The sequence below is a fragment of the Serinus canaria genome, chromosome 3, assembly GCF_022539315.1.
Source record: "Serinus canaria isolate serCan28SL12 chromosome 3, serCan2020, whole genome shotgun sequence".
NCBI classification, from domain to species: Eukaryota; Metazoa; Chordata; class Aves; order Passeriformes; family Fringillidae; genus Serinus; species Serinus canaria.
This window is the reverse complement of record NC_066316.1, coordinates 72,218,224-72,234,462: the sequence shown is the minus strand read 5'-3', so window position 1 is coordinate 72,234,462 and position 16,239 is coordinate 72,218,224. Positions and strand designations below refer to the sequence as shown.

The following is a 16,239-nucleotide window of genomic DNA, read 5'->3' as shown; positions in this document are numbered from 1 at the left end:
ATTAAAAGTTTAATTCCAGATGAGTGAAATATATTTTTATTTCTCTCCTCAATACCAAACACTTCAAGGGGAAAACATTTCTTACATTTTTATCTGCCTGCACAGCAGTCCAATTTTTCATTATACCAATTACGTGGAATTAAAGCAGACAACATCAGGGTTGTTCTTTTCTTAGAGTACTGCTATTCCAAAAGAAACAGTTGGTTTCTTTTATAAATAACTGTCAATCACAAACCATACCACACTTTACAAAACAATACTATCAAACAAGTGAGAATATCCATTTAACAATGGAATCTTAAAATAAAACAGAAGACCAAATTGTGCATACGTGCATCAGATTCAATGGAGTTTCAAAGTTATTACAGGGCAAAACTGGCATCAAGGTAGAACCAATATTGTACCAGTAAAGAATGCAGACAAAAAGCAACTTGAACCTGCTCCCACCCCCACATAAAACAATGTATGATTAGACTACTAAAGAACAAAAACATACCTATTTGTTTTGCAGCTTGTAAGATAGTTTTTAAATCACCATTTACAGTTTGGTATTCTTTTTTGTCCAAATTATCATCAACAAACTTTATTATCTTCTTCCAAGTAAGATCAGACTTCAGCAACTGGGCATGTAGTTTTGATCTTTTAGTCTGAAAATGCAAAATATTTTGGTTTTTAAATTTATTTCAAATTAATACATGAGGGTTCCTTTAAAATCAAACACCAGATAAAAACAATTCCTTCCAATTGCATTCAGTCAATATATAGTAATGACTGCAAGCACTTTTCCTTTTACCTGATCTTTAGACTCTTTCCCGAGTGTATGAAAGCAGGATACACAAAAGAACACACACTCTCTTACTAATTTTCTCTTCCAGAGCAAAATCCTCCATAAAGCCAAACACTTGCAACTTCAAGAGATATACAGTTCTCAAGATTCCAAAGTCATTTCACAGGTTCCCACAAAGCATCTATTTCTTTAATGCATTATCTCTCAGGAAGCAAAAGAAGTACCTAAATTCAGTGAACTTAATATTAGAAAGGAAATGTTTGGCTTCCCAGCTCTATGTAAGCTCAAAGCTAAAAGCAGCCTTGTCCAACTTCTTGAAAGACAAATTAAAACAACCAAGCAAGCTTTGCCATATGATTTTAAGGGCTAAATATAAGTTGCAAAGCTACAGCAAATTTGACTTTGAGTGAGGACACTGTGAAGAAATGTACAGGAAATTTTACACACTCTGCCCTTCTTGCTTGCCTACTCTTATAAAATATCAATGCAAATGAAGAAAACAAATGATTCTTACTATGGCTACGCTTTGTAAAAGAAAAAAAGCTTTACCGTTAAGTCAGCTAATTCTTCACTGTAATCCTCATGTTTGGTGACATTTGAAAAGGAGCGTAAAGCGCCTGTAAGACGAGGCAAGGCCATCTGTTACTCATTCAGTGATCCATAGGATGAGAAATCAAATCCCAGTTCAAGTACCTAGATGACAACAAAACAAATAACATGGCTTTATTAATCTTATAAATACAAACTTGCATCATGAACTTGAAAGAGCTAGCATCATTTGGCTGGAACTTCAATTAAGCCAGTTAAAAAAAGACCTCTTGAAATAATGATAATCAAAATTAAATAGAAGGAGGTGAAAGGCACAGAGCAGAGGCAAGATATGGTAACATGCAGAGGTCACTCAGCAGGTGGTTCTTTTCTCTCCTCCCTAAATAAAAGTTACCAGCAATGAGGCAAAGAGGCAATTATATCTTTTGCACCCCTAACACTTAGTATTATAGTGAAATCTATGTAACTGAACTTTAGCTTCCGATAGCAGTAAGTGATTACAACCTAGGGGAAGATTTCCTCTGAGCCAGCCCATGCTGGGAGCTTTCAGGTCATTAACAGCCTCTGGCGCTGATGCAGAGAGAGGCATCTTTCTTGACAAGTGCTTAGCCATTTTTAACCAGCAAAACAGGGAAAGAAAATTATGACAGGAAATGAAGATTTTCAAAGGCATAGCACTGAACTATTATAAGAGATAAAGGGAATAAAAAAGGCTACCAGAAAACTAAACACACTATGCCTTGGGATGTTTTCATCTCACAGCTGGGAGTGCACACACACTTAGAGCAGGACTCTCTTCAGAATAACAGCTTATTTCCACACAGTTTTATTTCCTCTGTGCAACAGGCTCACATCTATGCACCAAAACACAGCCGTTCTCCATCTGAAACTGTACTTCGTCCGAGCCTTTTACTGAAATTATTCTCAAAGTTATTTAATTTCAAAAGGTGCCCACAGCTGAATTATTTAATGAACCCTAACACACAGCTACAGTTTCTGATGACATTAGATAACATACAGATTTAGATTATTTTTGAAACAATTAATGATACCATTACAAACCTAATGATCTGCATCATTCTTAGCATGCCTGAAGATCAACATCCGTCCAGAATTTAAAGAACTTGTAACAGAGTTAATAGAATTACCTTCCCCCAGTCATACAGTACAGAACTCTCTGCTTTCATCCAATTATCCTTAATGCTTTTCCTTATTTAATGGTTGCATTTGTATTTTAGCTATCAGCTTTGCAATACAGAACAAAAGAAATCCAGATGCAGCATTCCAATCGCAAACAGAGAAATGCCACTGACTTGTCAGGTCTGCTTGTTTTCCCACCTTGCCTTAAGATGCTTTTTGAGAATGATTTTACAACAGCAGATATTTTGGAGACAAATGTTATAACAATGAAGCTATAAAATTTGGAAATACAAAATCTTTAACTGTGAAGAGCAAAGAGAGCATGTGTTCAAGACTAGAAGCAGAGAGAACCAAACACCACTGCAGCTCTTTTGATATATTCATTGAATATACGAGATGTAATTCATACCAGCATAGCTCCTAGTGAAAAGCCTGTAAACATTATAGCCACCATTATTAGAAGGGAAGTAATGTGTCCAGACTTTGAGGGTGCATCACTCTCACACTGTTCTATTGACAGAACTGCCATTAGCTATTAGAGCTATTGGGTTCATTTTACCTATTTATTTTATACCTACATTTAAATACCTTTTTCTGTAGCATTATGTGCCTTAATAAAAAAAAATTAACAACATAACTCTAATATTACTTTAATTGTCCTTTCTGAAATACATGCACAGCAATTTATGAAAGTTAGAACATACTTATAAAAAAGCTCACTTTTCACACACACTTATAAATTTCAACGCATGTCCAGCAGGCTTATTTATTAGGAAAGTTAATTTTAAATGGATATTTCTTTCTCCTTTATTCAATTTCTTTATTAGCAGCTTCTGAAATAGAAAACCTGAAACACCAGAGAGCAAAAAAGGACACACTGTCCTGACCACAGGCATGGCCAAAGAGCCAAATCTAGCCCTGCAACCCTAATCTTGTACTAGTAAATGCTGCCCCACACTTGCCTGGCTGCTTCCAGAACTTGCAGGTGTCTGAGGAGGCTGGTTTGGCAGAGCAGTCACAGAAAGCTTCTGCATTCCTTTTATAGTCAAATACCACACACCCCCTTTGCTTCTGGTACACAACACCCACTCTCAGCAGGGCACCAACAAAAACAAAAACAGCTAGTAAACAGAATGCAGGGGACAGGTGCAATTAATCCTCCACTGTTAACACAGAAAAACAAGGTAAAACTTAGAAACTTCGGCTATTATTCTGCAACATATTAGAGCCAGCTCTGAACACTAAATCAAAAATCATGTGGCCCTCTAAGATGCAATGTAAATTTATATTTTTTTTTTAAAAATACATTACCTGCCTTCACATAAAGCCTCCTTATGTAGATACCTGCCTGCATCACACTGCCTTAGAGTGCATCAGCTACTCCTCATCTTTCCACAGCCATCATAAGGGTAACTAATTCCTTCTGGTTTGAAAGAAATGTATCTGTTTGCTCACAGGTGGATCTGAAACATCTGAACTACTGAATGATCCTGCTGAGATCTGCTACTTTTGAAACAAGGACCTAAAAGGCGGGGGCAATTAAATACTCTTTACCACAGCTCACATAAAGAATGAACTTTTGACATCCTTCTGCCCATTTGCCCTAGAGAAAAGTATAAGAAAGGTACCATCTTAAAGTATTTCCGTAGGACAAATGCAATGGGAATTTAACCCTCATATCAGTGTGACTTTACATGGTAAAAAGATCTCTTCTCCTTCCCCACCCCAAATCAAGTAAGGACATTTTGGCTGCATTGTGGTAATGATTCCTAGAACTATCTCAGATTTCCTGCCCCTCTTAAAAAATACTTAAATTTCCACCAAGCATGTTTGTAAATCAGAAAGAGCAATATCCACCCTTCTAAAACTATTGAAGATGAGAGAAAGTAACTTTTAAAGTCTATTTTTCTTCTTTCAAAAACAAGTGTGATTTTAACGCTGAAACTTTTTATAGGAGAAAGTAAAACAAAAAGACAGATTATACTCAGAGTTCAGGTAAGCAACAATTCCAAGTCTACTGTTTGAAAGTAAACATGATTCAATCTCAGCAGGTTTTTACTCATTAAAGTGAAACATGAAAAAAATTTCTAGCAATACCACAAAGGTAACTAAAATTACTATAGAAGTTTTCCACTTCATATTTTCACCATCTAATTAGGTTTTCATCCAAGTCCTGGCCTTGCTCTGTTTCTAATACAAGCAAATAACAGAACCATTTCTTTCTCTTCTTCACTGATATATTAAAGAGATTACTGTAAAAGACACCTCCTTTTGAAATTTACTGAATTCCTATGCTCTCTAACAGATCAAGCCAGCTGCCCAGTAGGGCTAAGAGAAGGCAAATGCTCAGATCAGGCATGTCAATGTTCAAGTTGAACAGAAATCTTTCCTTCCTTACAAAGGATGGAATAACATAGCATTAACACAGCTAAAAATCACAGGTAAAATCCACAGTTACACAATCTTAAAGTACCAGTTTCTGTAGCCTTTAATATTTTACTTTTTATTTGTCCTTTAAGACTTCACAGCAGTGATTCTGTTTAAAGTATTTAAGGAATATTAAGCCATATTCCCAGATTTTGCCTACATTACCTATAATTCTTCCAGCTATTAATAAGTTTCTTGCTATGTAAACCTGCAATTTATAAAACCTAAAGAAGTTATTATTAGTAACTAATCTAATCAAAGAACATTATAAAGAAAAAGAGGCTTTAGACATTGGCAGTGAATAGCAGGTTGCTATTGACCACAAAGTATTTCAAACAGCACTTTCTCTTTCACTTGAAAAAGTCAAAACACTTCAAATGAAAAAGAAACCAAAAGGGCAAAAGATATCCCACCCACTAGACTGTACAAAAGCTAAAGGGACACTGAAGTAACTTTTTTTACATTTTAAATACGTAATTCAAACAGTGAGACCATTTATAACACATACAATATTTTACTTTACACTACTGTATAAGAAGACTAAAAATAAATCCCCAAACATTAAATTTTACTGATATGAACACATTTTAGAATGGCTACAATTAACTTCAACAGCTTCATTAGCACAAAGGTAAACTCAATATTTTATTTACAATTAAGACTGAATATTTTTAAAAACCCAAACAACACATTCTACTCAGTATATATCCTTTCCACATCATACACATCAAAGAACAAGTATTTCAAAGAAAACACTTTAAAGAAAAAATTAAACCATTAGATAAAAAAGCTATTTTGGACCTCTGAGAACATTTTTATTAGATTCAATAAAATTTCTTATCCAAGCATGTTTGATGCCAACAGTACAAATACACAGGTAACATCAAAGCTGTTAGCCAGGGATAATAGTGGTTTAATAATGTCTGGGACATTAATCAGAAAGAGCAGGCGAAAGCATGACACTAAAACAATAGCATTTTCAGACTTTGTATTTTGCACCTTTCCCAACAGTGCTGCCTGATGTAGTACCAACTGTACGCTTTCAGACATCTCACTTTCTACAAAAGGCCCAGACATCACCCTGGAATTCTCTCAAGTTGTCTGGGTCAAACATTACTGATCTCCAGTCAAGACTGGGTCAGTCTTTTAAAGGGTGACAGCAAGATTAAGGAATATGTACTCAGGAAGAAACAGTGGCTTCCTGACAATATTCACCTCAGTCATTATCAAAATTCAGACACATGCCTCAGTATAACAAGGAGGCATAACAGTGCCTCTGTGTGCCATTGTTCACATAAAAGACAACTTCAGCATCTTAATTACAGAAGTCACTAAACAAACAAAAAACCCAAGAAAATCAAATAATGGAATTACAAGTCATTCTTTCAATACAGTATTAACCCTTTCCACATTTTTTCATAATCCTAGCCATGCACAGGCGATCACCAGCTGCCTAACACTGTGCCTGCCTGCATCAGCTGGAGAACCATTTCCTGTGATTATGCCTGTTACTGTTCTGGGATGATGCCAAACATGTGGCTTGGCTCAATACTGTGTTAATTTTACATGTACTTTGAGACAGTTCCAGAGGATTGCTGTTGTTAAAAAAGAAAAAAAAAAAACCAACAAAACAACCCTTTCTTCAGAATAACTCATCTTCTTTTTCCATGAACATAAAATGTAATTCAAAAAATGTCTGCAGTTCTACTCTTCAAGGCCTTAACTTTTAAGTTCCCTGCAGCAAGAGATAAACTGTATCCCAAGCAAGAGGAACTTTGAGAGTTGCCTTACACATGGAGATGTACTATAAGAAAATTTCCAACTTCAATATATCTTACATGTATATTCACTTAAACACTAGGCATAAGCCACAAACACAAGATGGGGATGGTGAAGGTGTCATTTGTTTAGTTTTGCTTGAAGTTTTCTATGGGGCTCTCTGTGCCTCTGTTACACACTGTGCCATCAACAGAGGGTGAAAACAACCTCAGGGGTTGAATCTTGCTCTGTTCCAGAAAGGTTTGTCACTAAAGGAAGAAATGTATGGAAGGTAAATAGGGATGTAGGTGGTCAAAGGAAGGAAAGGGAGGAAGAAAAATAATAGGTAAGTGAGAGAAAGAAAAAAGTTTTCAGTTAATGACAGCTAGGTAACACACACTGCATCGCAGTGAGGATGGCTGTGAGGCTGTGGGATGCACTTCAGTAAATATAAGTGCTATAACAATACATGTATAATACACAACTGCATGACTGCTGAGCTGAGAGCACGCTGGAGAACCTGCTCAGACGGTAGTAAAAAAAAAAATCTCTGTAACACACTCCTGTAGTGAACAGCAAGTGCATACAAGGATAAAGCCCCCAGTGTGAACTACTCGCCATTACAAGGTTTTTAAGTCTCACAGAGATGTGTTCAAGAACCCAAATCATTTACCATATTTACAGACAACTAAACAAATGTCTCAAATACTGAATTATCCCCCAGCTCTAAATAACTGGATGCTTATTAGCCATTCAACGCCATATTATCCTTCATAATTAATGCTGATTTCCTTCAAAATAGGGTTTCAATAACCCTCAAGGTGGGTATTGGATCATTTTATATATGGAGCACTCTCCCAAATGTTTCTGAAGGCAACACTTAACACTCCTTTTGAGTAAAAAATAACCTATTTCAGCATTTACAAAGGATCTCAAATGCAATATAATAAAAGACTAAGCCAGGTACACTAATCCTTAAGACCCTGCCTGTACATTATTACTCAAAAAAGAGAGGTGGTATGAGTAGGATTGCTGTCTTACTTCTTACTAACCACTAAGTCATTCACTTTCTTTACAGCAAAGTCATCAGCAATGTTCATACTACCTGCAAAGACAGGATGTCAGTTCTGAAGTAACTGTCTGACAAACATTGAGATTCCTTCTTGATGACTTCTTTAGTAATTAATTACGGCCAATAAAGTCTTTGCATCTTGCAGACAACACACAGTAGCTGTGTAAGCACAGTGTAACTTATGCCAAGATTCACATTTAATCTTACAGAACAATTACTCTATGAAAGCACTGAAGCAGGATTTCTCATTTAGAGAAAATAATAATTTTTTTTTTGTGTTAAGCAATTTTATCAATACAACTGGTAATAATAATGGTAAGGCTAGCAATCTGAAACAGAAAACCTACAAGTACCTAAACTACAGAATTATTTTTCAGAACAGAGATATGCAGAGTTTTAGACCAGTTAAGAGAGAAGCTGTAGATTCTACAGCCTTTCTAGTAATAGAAAGAAAATTAATTTAATTGTCATGTACTAAAAGTATGAAAATGGCCTTCAAAAGAAACACAGATTCTGGCCAACTCTGGCTATCACTAAACAAAATGTTTCCCAAACTATCAGCTATAAATAAAGTCATCCTATTTCCAGCACTTTTGAGTCAGACTTTTTACCAATGGTTGCAGTAAATAATACAGAAATATGTAGAAAATTACTCATTACATAAAATAAGAACCAGATGTCATTGTCCACACAAATGCATCAATTTAATTAAAATAATGCAAGAGTATTGTGCAATTTTAAGTGTTTGTTATGTTTTGCAAGGTTTTGATATTTTGCATTCATTTAATTTTATATAATGTTTGTAATATTTTCTAAAAAATGTCCTTTATGCTTTTTCTATCATTCAGTATGTTATTTGATACCTGTCATAATTTTTGAGGTGGGAAGGAGTAAGAACGCCATGACGGAGTTTGCAGAAAACTCTCTAGTTGGTATCTTTCCAATAATACACAAGGATCCAAAAGCTGTGTATTTTATCCATAATTCTTCTAAATAGTATTTTAATTCTGAATACAGTACATTAGACCTCAGTCTTTCTAACACTCCTCCTCCTAAAAGTCTCTGTCAACATATATAAAAACTTTTCCAAAGGTATGTCCATATAAATTAACCACTCATGGTCTAACAGTCCTTTTATCCCTATTGGATTCTTGTCACGGCACACTAAAGGTTCAGTCCAGCTCAGTGGTTAAAAAGTTACAAGCTGGTATTTCCTATCAGAAAAGCAGACAGAGGCACATTCATAAGGCAGCTCACTGACCTAATGTAGTGAAGATGCATAGACAGTCCCAAAAATCAACCTATCAAGACAAGCTTTTCAGTCCAAATCACTCCAGCCTTTTGGCGATCCCTTCCGCTTCTGAACTTCTGCCTACTGCCTGGAGGTAACACCACCTCCTCCCCCACAAAGAGAATTGTAAAGAAACCCAAGGTTGTAACAGACACACAATAAGCTGTTCCAAGCCAGACCACTGTCCACTTGATTTAGTTTAAATATTACTCAACATTGGTAGGATACAGGGGTGAAAAAAGTCAGAATTTCAGCCTAAAAATTTATGCCAAAAAATTAATTCAAGCTCTACCTTGCATTATAAGTACACCCCTGTGCCTGAAAGGATGCCTACTTCAAGGCAGAGACTCTTCTACAAAGAAAAAAAATATGTTAATTAAAAATACATTTAAGCAAGACTCAACTGTTGGATAGATACATAGTCACATAAAGTAATTTTATTAAAGGCAGGAGCCCTTGTCTTCTCTTCAGAGCTCACATGCCACACAGGCACTTCAAACAGCACATCAGCTATTTGATGACTAGCAAGTAACAGCTTTCTAATTGATAATTCATCGTTACTGCAGTTGAGAATTAGAACTTAAAAAAAGGCATCTGCAATGTTGAAAGTGCAAATTAGAATCAAAACTAACAAATGCTGCTGATCCTTCCTGGGCTGTCTATAATGCTGGCCATATATATGCAAGAGGATATTTTGAGAAAGACACCTGTACAATTTCCTACAGTGAGGAAATCCCAAACTGTCTTTTCAGAGCTTGCAAACGCTTCTGCTTATTACCTAAGAAAATGAGGAGGACATCAGCTGAGGCATAATATTATTCCTGGCAGATATAATAAAAAGGAAAATAGCCCCATTATGTCTCTAGTGATTTGAGGTGGTTAAAACAGGATTTTTCCAGCTGTACATTTTTTTAATGGCTGCATTTCTCAAGTAATAGCCATATTCTGCTAGAATGTATGTAAAATTTCTTAAGATATTTTAGAAAATTGTACTGTAAGCTGATACTACACACATATTATACAAAATTCTGCCATTGAACAATTAAAAGTCTTTGAACAGTTATTATGAGTATTTAGCATGGCACATAGGCTGCCTGTTCAGACTTACACAATCAACTTTCAAAGACACCTCAGCAACAAAAATGCTACCCTAACAAGAAAATTATACAACCAAGCATTTTATTTATATTCATGTTTTGGAAGCAACATAGATGTGTACCATATGATGTCACACTCAGCAGTAAAAGCACTGGGAAAGGAGGGGCAAGGGGTGAGGGAAACAAAGACACACATCCACACTTATGGGGTTTGTCTTCCAAGCAACTGTTGAACATCTGCTATTTTCTCCCCATTTCACAGCCAAAGGGAATGAGTTAGTGAGAGGTAAGGGGGGGGCATTTGGCTACTGGCTGTGGTCAACTCACCACGAGTAATAAATTTCTTATAAGAAACGGAAGAGATGACTTTCAGAGACCGTCTTTACTCTTCCTGAATCTTTCAAGAAGAGGACACATTAGAATAATGGAATCATTAAGGTTGGAAATACTTCCAGGATCATCAAGTCCAACCTTTGACCAAATCCCACCATGCTCACTAAACCATATAATGAAGTGCCTCGTCTACTGATTTTTTGTACACTTGCTCCCCCTTAGAGCAGTAGGTAAGACTAATGCCTTCCTATTTCTTGAGCAAATTCATCAGAATCCAGTTTCCAAATAGAAAGACACTGAGTGACTCAGTTCAGCAGTCCTCACCAGTTTCAAAGAAAGGAGCAATTGTTTAAATGGTGGTATGGTTTACATAGTATTTGAATGCAGGCAAGGAAGTCACAACTGTACAAAGTCATCTACTTATTCTGAAAACTTCTCAGAATCCAGTTTACAACTGGAAAACTGAAATTTGCTCCACAATTCACCTGACAAATGCTTCAATCACCAACCTATCATTCCACAATCATCTCTTCTTGCTGTAAGACCTATTTATGTTTAAGATTCAGGCCTGTAATAACAGATTAAATCTATTTTTTAGGCCAAACATCCAACATACCTCTGGGCAAAAAAGAGTAACAGATGGCTCAGAGTAAAATCATGCTTTAGAACAGTAAAGTCTAAGGAAGAATATAATTTATACCCAAAAATTCCACATACAATGAAAGGGGAGAGCCAGCAACTTTTCTATCCCTAAAATATCAACCTGGTAAAACATTCTGCACCTTCCTTTTAAAGTTATTTCTCTCCAGCACCTACTAGACTTAATGACACAGAAAAAGAACAAGAGTTTTATTTCGCATCTCAGAGCTGCGCCCAGCAACAGTTTGGCCACCAAACTCTAGTCCACATGTTTACATAGTGAATAGAAGACTGAGAACACCAACTGCCCTTTCTGCAATACTCAAACAGTTCACATTGCTATGAAGCTTAACTTCAAACAGTTCACATTGCTGAAGCTTAACTCTTTCTTGGCTTCAGTCCAATTTAATGGATTTTCCTTGAACTATACACAGTCATGTACAACATCAAGAGGAATATCTATATCTACAATAAGCTCAAGAAACACCCAGAATAGGGATGTTTCACAACACTAGTTAATTCACTGAGAACCATCACCACAGAACCATAGGGTGCTGCTATTGCTATTGCTTCCTTCAATCACATTTTTAGGTGATTGGGCACTGTTGGGGTGGCTTGACCCTGGCCAGCAGCCATGCTGCTGCTGCTTGCTCACCCTCCACAGTGGGACAGAGGAGAAAACAGGAAGTAGAAAAAAACTTACAGGGTTGAGATACAGACAGTATAACAGATGAAGAAAAAGAAAAATACCCTCCAAGTAAAGGAAAGAAATGCTCGCCACATCTCACAGGGTGACCAATGCTACAAGCTCCAGTTTACTAATCTCTAAAAACCAGACATCTCGAAAGCAAAAAACCCACCCGTTCTTCTTCCTCTACCTCTATTTTTATTTCTGAGCATGACAATACACAGTACAGCACACCCCACTGGTTAGTCTGGGTCTACTGTCCAAGCTGTGTCCCTACACAGCCTCTTGTCCACACCCTTGCCTATCTGCTGGGGAGAGAAGGTGGAAGAAAGCTTTGATGTTGTGCAGGCCAGGAGCAGCCAAAACATTGCTGTGCTATCAACATTGTTTTACCCACAAATCTCAAGCACTTCTACCGTGATGAAAGTTAACTCCTAAACCCAGTAAAGGAATGTGCTCACATTGGCATTGCTCAAACAGAGGCGATCAAATTCCTAAGAGAGAGATGAGCATAAAGAATGCCCTGACTGTGCATTTTCTTATGGGTAGTGCTTGCAATAAACACAAAATTGCTCCTTTCTGTGATGTGATGAGATATTTAAAAAGCAAGCAGGGCTAAATACACAATGACTGACTATTGCTCATAATGTAAGAATACGGAGGTACATGACAAAATTTAATAGTTTAAGGTGAGAATAACACCAAGTAGAATGCCTTTCCTGTAAAGAACATAATTGAATTTGCGAATTCATTGCCACAAGATGCCAAAAAGACTAAAAGTTCAGGTATGCCTAGATGAATTAACGGATATCAATTACCTTGATACTCAACAGCTTAGAAAGTGATAATCAGTCATTTAAATCATGGATTACTATGAAAGTGAAGGTATAATTGGATTTGTCTTCCCTTTTTCTTTTTAGTCGATCACCTAAGCACCTCCTACTGGCTGCTACAGGAGAGAGACACTAGAAAAACATCTTTGAAAACAGAGCTACAGGGTGAAATGACAGCAGAGATTCTGAGGATTACAATTTGGGATTTATGATTCTAGTCTCTCAATCTGTTTCTGGGTTCTACCCTTGTTTCCTTCTCTTTTTAGTTCAGACATCAGCTGTTATATTTCTAACAAACATCCAGCTACCCATTATAGATAATTTGCTAAATTGCTTTTGATTAGATAAGTTTTTCTGAACTAGAGAGTAGATTTTGGTTTCAGTTCTCTCTTCAAAACATTAAAGCATAATTCAGTTTAAGAAGATGTGTAGGCTAGAAAGTGCTCAACACCAACTTCAACAATTGTTACTACAAACAATTTACCAGGAAAACAGTAAGCTGTTATTTAGAGCAATGAGGACTTCAATTTTCTAAGGGAAAATTTTGTAGGAGGGAGAAAAGAAACCTTCAGCACTCAAAACACCCATATGAGCTAGAATTAATCCCGCCTTTAACAGCTTCCAAATAAACTTAGCTTTATAACTAACCAGAGAAACACAACATGGGTCTTTCCTTCCCCCAACCACCTCCACACCCCATTAGCAGCTCCTGTAGCTACTTGTAACTAGCTCCTGTAACAGAAGAGCAATGAAACATGCAAAAATAACAAGGATCAGCCCGAGCTCAGTATTTAGTATTTATAAAGGATAACTTTTTCAGAAAAAGCACTGTAGGTAAACAGGACCTGCAGAAATATACATCAGCCTTTTATGAAGGATGAGTTTTCTATTAACTCTGTAAAAAAAATATTTTTCAACAATAAATGTTCTTCCTGAAAACAGAACTAACACTACACAATAAAAAACTGAAAATTATACTGAGAAGCAAGGGACTGCAACTACTTTAGAGGCCAAATTACAATCATCTTGATCACATAATCACAGAACAGGTAAGGCTGAAGGGATCATCTGGTTCAATCTCTCTGCTCAAGCAGGCCCATCCTAAAGCACAAGGAACAGTGCAGACAGTTCCTGAGTATCTCCAGTGAAGGAGACTCCACAACCTCTCAGGGCAACTGGTTCCAGTGGTGAGTCATCTACCCAGTGACGAAGTTCTTCCTTATGTACCAGCAGAACTTCCTGCCCATGAACATCTCCCCACTGTCTCTTGTCCTAGTGCTTGGCACCACCAAAAAGAGCCTTGATCCATCTTCTTGACACCCTGTCTTCAGACAGTTATACACATTTATGAGGTCTCCTCTCACATGTATCTTCTTGACGTTGAACAGGCCCAGCTTTCCCAGCCACTCTTTGTAAGAGAGATGTTTCAGTCCTTTAATCATCTTCATAGCCTTCTACCAGACCTGCTCCAGAAGCTTCAGGTTTAGCTTCAAAGCAAGTTCTGTAAACACAGAACTGTCAGAATAGAACACTGCCATTTGACAATTTCTTGCCTTCTCTCTGATTCAGTGGAAGTCGTGACCTAACCTCTTCCAAAGGCCAACTAGCCTTCAGAGAAAACTGAGGTCTAACATGTAAACTATACATACAATAGTGTATATAGGCCTTTACACAGTGCATAACAGCCCTAGCTGGGAGTTGGTCTGTACTCCCATATAAATGTGATGAGAGTTTCTCCAAATATCTACACATATCATTCCAAGATTGTGCAAGTTTACTCTCCTCTGGTCAGGAGCAAGTCAGATCCAAAAGAAATCATTTTACTACAGCATCTGCTGAAAAGCAGCATGTGTTTAATCAGACACACCACCTCAATGGCATCTTTAGGTGGACAGTTTGCATCTGACCTGACAGCTGGCTTGGTTTACTTCCTCCCAAAAACTTAGCTCTGCAATTTACCATGTGGACATACATAACTCTTGCTGTACTGTCGCTGAAACTTCCAGTATTTTTTCTAGTCATTGGCTAGACTCAAGTCTATCTTCTGGAAAGTAACTAAGCATGACTATTAGATTTTTTCTCTGCAGAAGTTACATTTAGTGGTTTCACTTCAACAGAACTACCTTAGAGTCAACTGTTTAAAAAGCCATTAGACTTAAAGGGGTCTACAGCAATGTTAGTATTTTAAGAACAACAACAAAACCTACATTCAGAACTCATAGAAGGTTCTAAGCAAAGGTATTATTTGAATTCCAATATGATACACACTCCTGAAGCACCTGAACTGTAAGCCGTATGTTACTACAAGACTGTCAAGTGTTTTCTTAGCAAAGCTGTCAGTTTACCACTACCATCCAAAATGAAGCAGTACCCGAAAGGAAAACACACTACGACCACATGCTTTTTTCATTCTTCACTTCTGGTTCTCTGCATTTATTAAGACCAGTAGTAAGTACTGAAAGGACATTCGACAGCGGTGCGTTTCCCACTTGACCACTCCCGTCAGCCAAGCCGTTCCGAGAAGCAAAGCCCGGAAGGCAGGGGGGAGCCCACGGCACCCGGGCCTTTGGGAGCGGCCTTGCCTCACCGGCCGCGGTGCGCGCCGGGGCTGGGGCACGGCGAGCGCTCCGCCAGCCCCGGCCCCGCTGCCAGCCCCGGGCACGCTGCCTGCCCTGCCCGCGTGGCACCGACCAGCGGCCCGGCTGCCCCAACCCCGCGGCCCAGCTGCCCCGAACCCCGCGCCTCGCCAGCAGCGCAGCGACGCCCCTGCCCCGGGGGCTGCGGGCAGAGACCCGCGCAGCGGCGGCGGAACGCCCCTCCGCGCCTGGGCAGGCCGGTTCCGGCGGTCCCACTCCCCACCGGGGTGCCGGACCGCAGCTCCGCAGCGGCGGCGGCGCAAAGCAGCGCCCGCCGCAGGGCCTCCCCGGCGGCCCCCACGCCGCGCCCGCCCGACCCCCGCCCGCCGCGCACCTGCCTTACGGCCCGCCGGTTCCGCTGCCGCCAAGAGCCGGCGCTGCGCGACACTGCCGTACAGCGGGCGGGCGGGGCCGTGTTCGGCGCGGCCCGCGGGGCTCCGCCGGTTCCCGCGGCGGGGCTGGCGGGGCTGGCGCGGTGCCCCCGGCCTCCGCTGGCCTTCGCTGGCCCCTGCCCGGGTCTCCGCGCTCCGCCGAGCCGGCGCCGCGCTCGGGCCTACGTCGGCTACAGGCCGCGCCTCCGCCGGGTTCTCTGTGCAGACGAAACGCGTCTCGCCGAGGTGCCACGGCTGCTAAGCCCTGTCGCCCGCCCCAGTTAGGCCCGGCGTGGAATACGCTGTGGCGGCAGCTCCCAGCAGTATTTCACAGAATCACAGAATCAGTTGCATTGAGAAAGACGTAATCTGTACCGAGTTCAACCTATGACCGAACGTCTACCACCTTGTAACCTAAACCATGCCGCCAGGTGACATGTGCAGTCTTGCGCACCTCCATGGACGGTGCCTCTTCACTTCCCTGAGCAGCCCATTCCAATGTCTAATCACGGTTTCTGCTTAGAAATTTTTCCTGATGTCCGAACTAATCCTGCCCTGGCACAGCTTAAGACTCTGTCCTTTCGTCCTGTGGCTGCTTGCCTGGGAGAAGAAGCTGAC

General features: G+C 39.4%; 1 protein-coding gene across 2 annotated transcripts in view; it reads right to left on the bottom strand.

The window, feature by feature from the left end:
- Positions 1–15,779, bottom strand: part of ASCC3 (activating signal cointegrator 1 complex subunit 3) — a 252,139-nt gene extending 236,360 nt beyond the window's left edge. Inside the window, exons 1-3 of one of the 2 annotated variants that reach the window (XM_030235642.2) lie at positions 15,585–15,779; positions 1,337–1,480; positions 497–647 (exon numbers count right to left, since the gene is read on the bottom strand). In XM_030235642.2, coding sequence (XP_030091502.2) covers positions 497–647; positions 1,337–1,426 — 241 coding nt within the window. In that variant the 5' untranslated portion in view covers positions 1,427–1,480; positions 15,585–15,779. The remainder of the gene's footprint in view (positions 1–496; positions 648–1,336; positions 1,481–15,584) is intronic. The other variant, XM_050973217.1, reaches the window with a different exon arrangement.
- Positions 15,780–16,239: the final 460 nt, after the last annotated feature.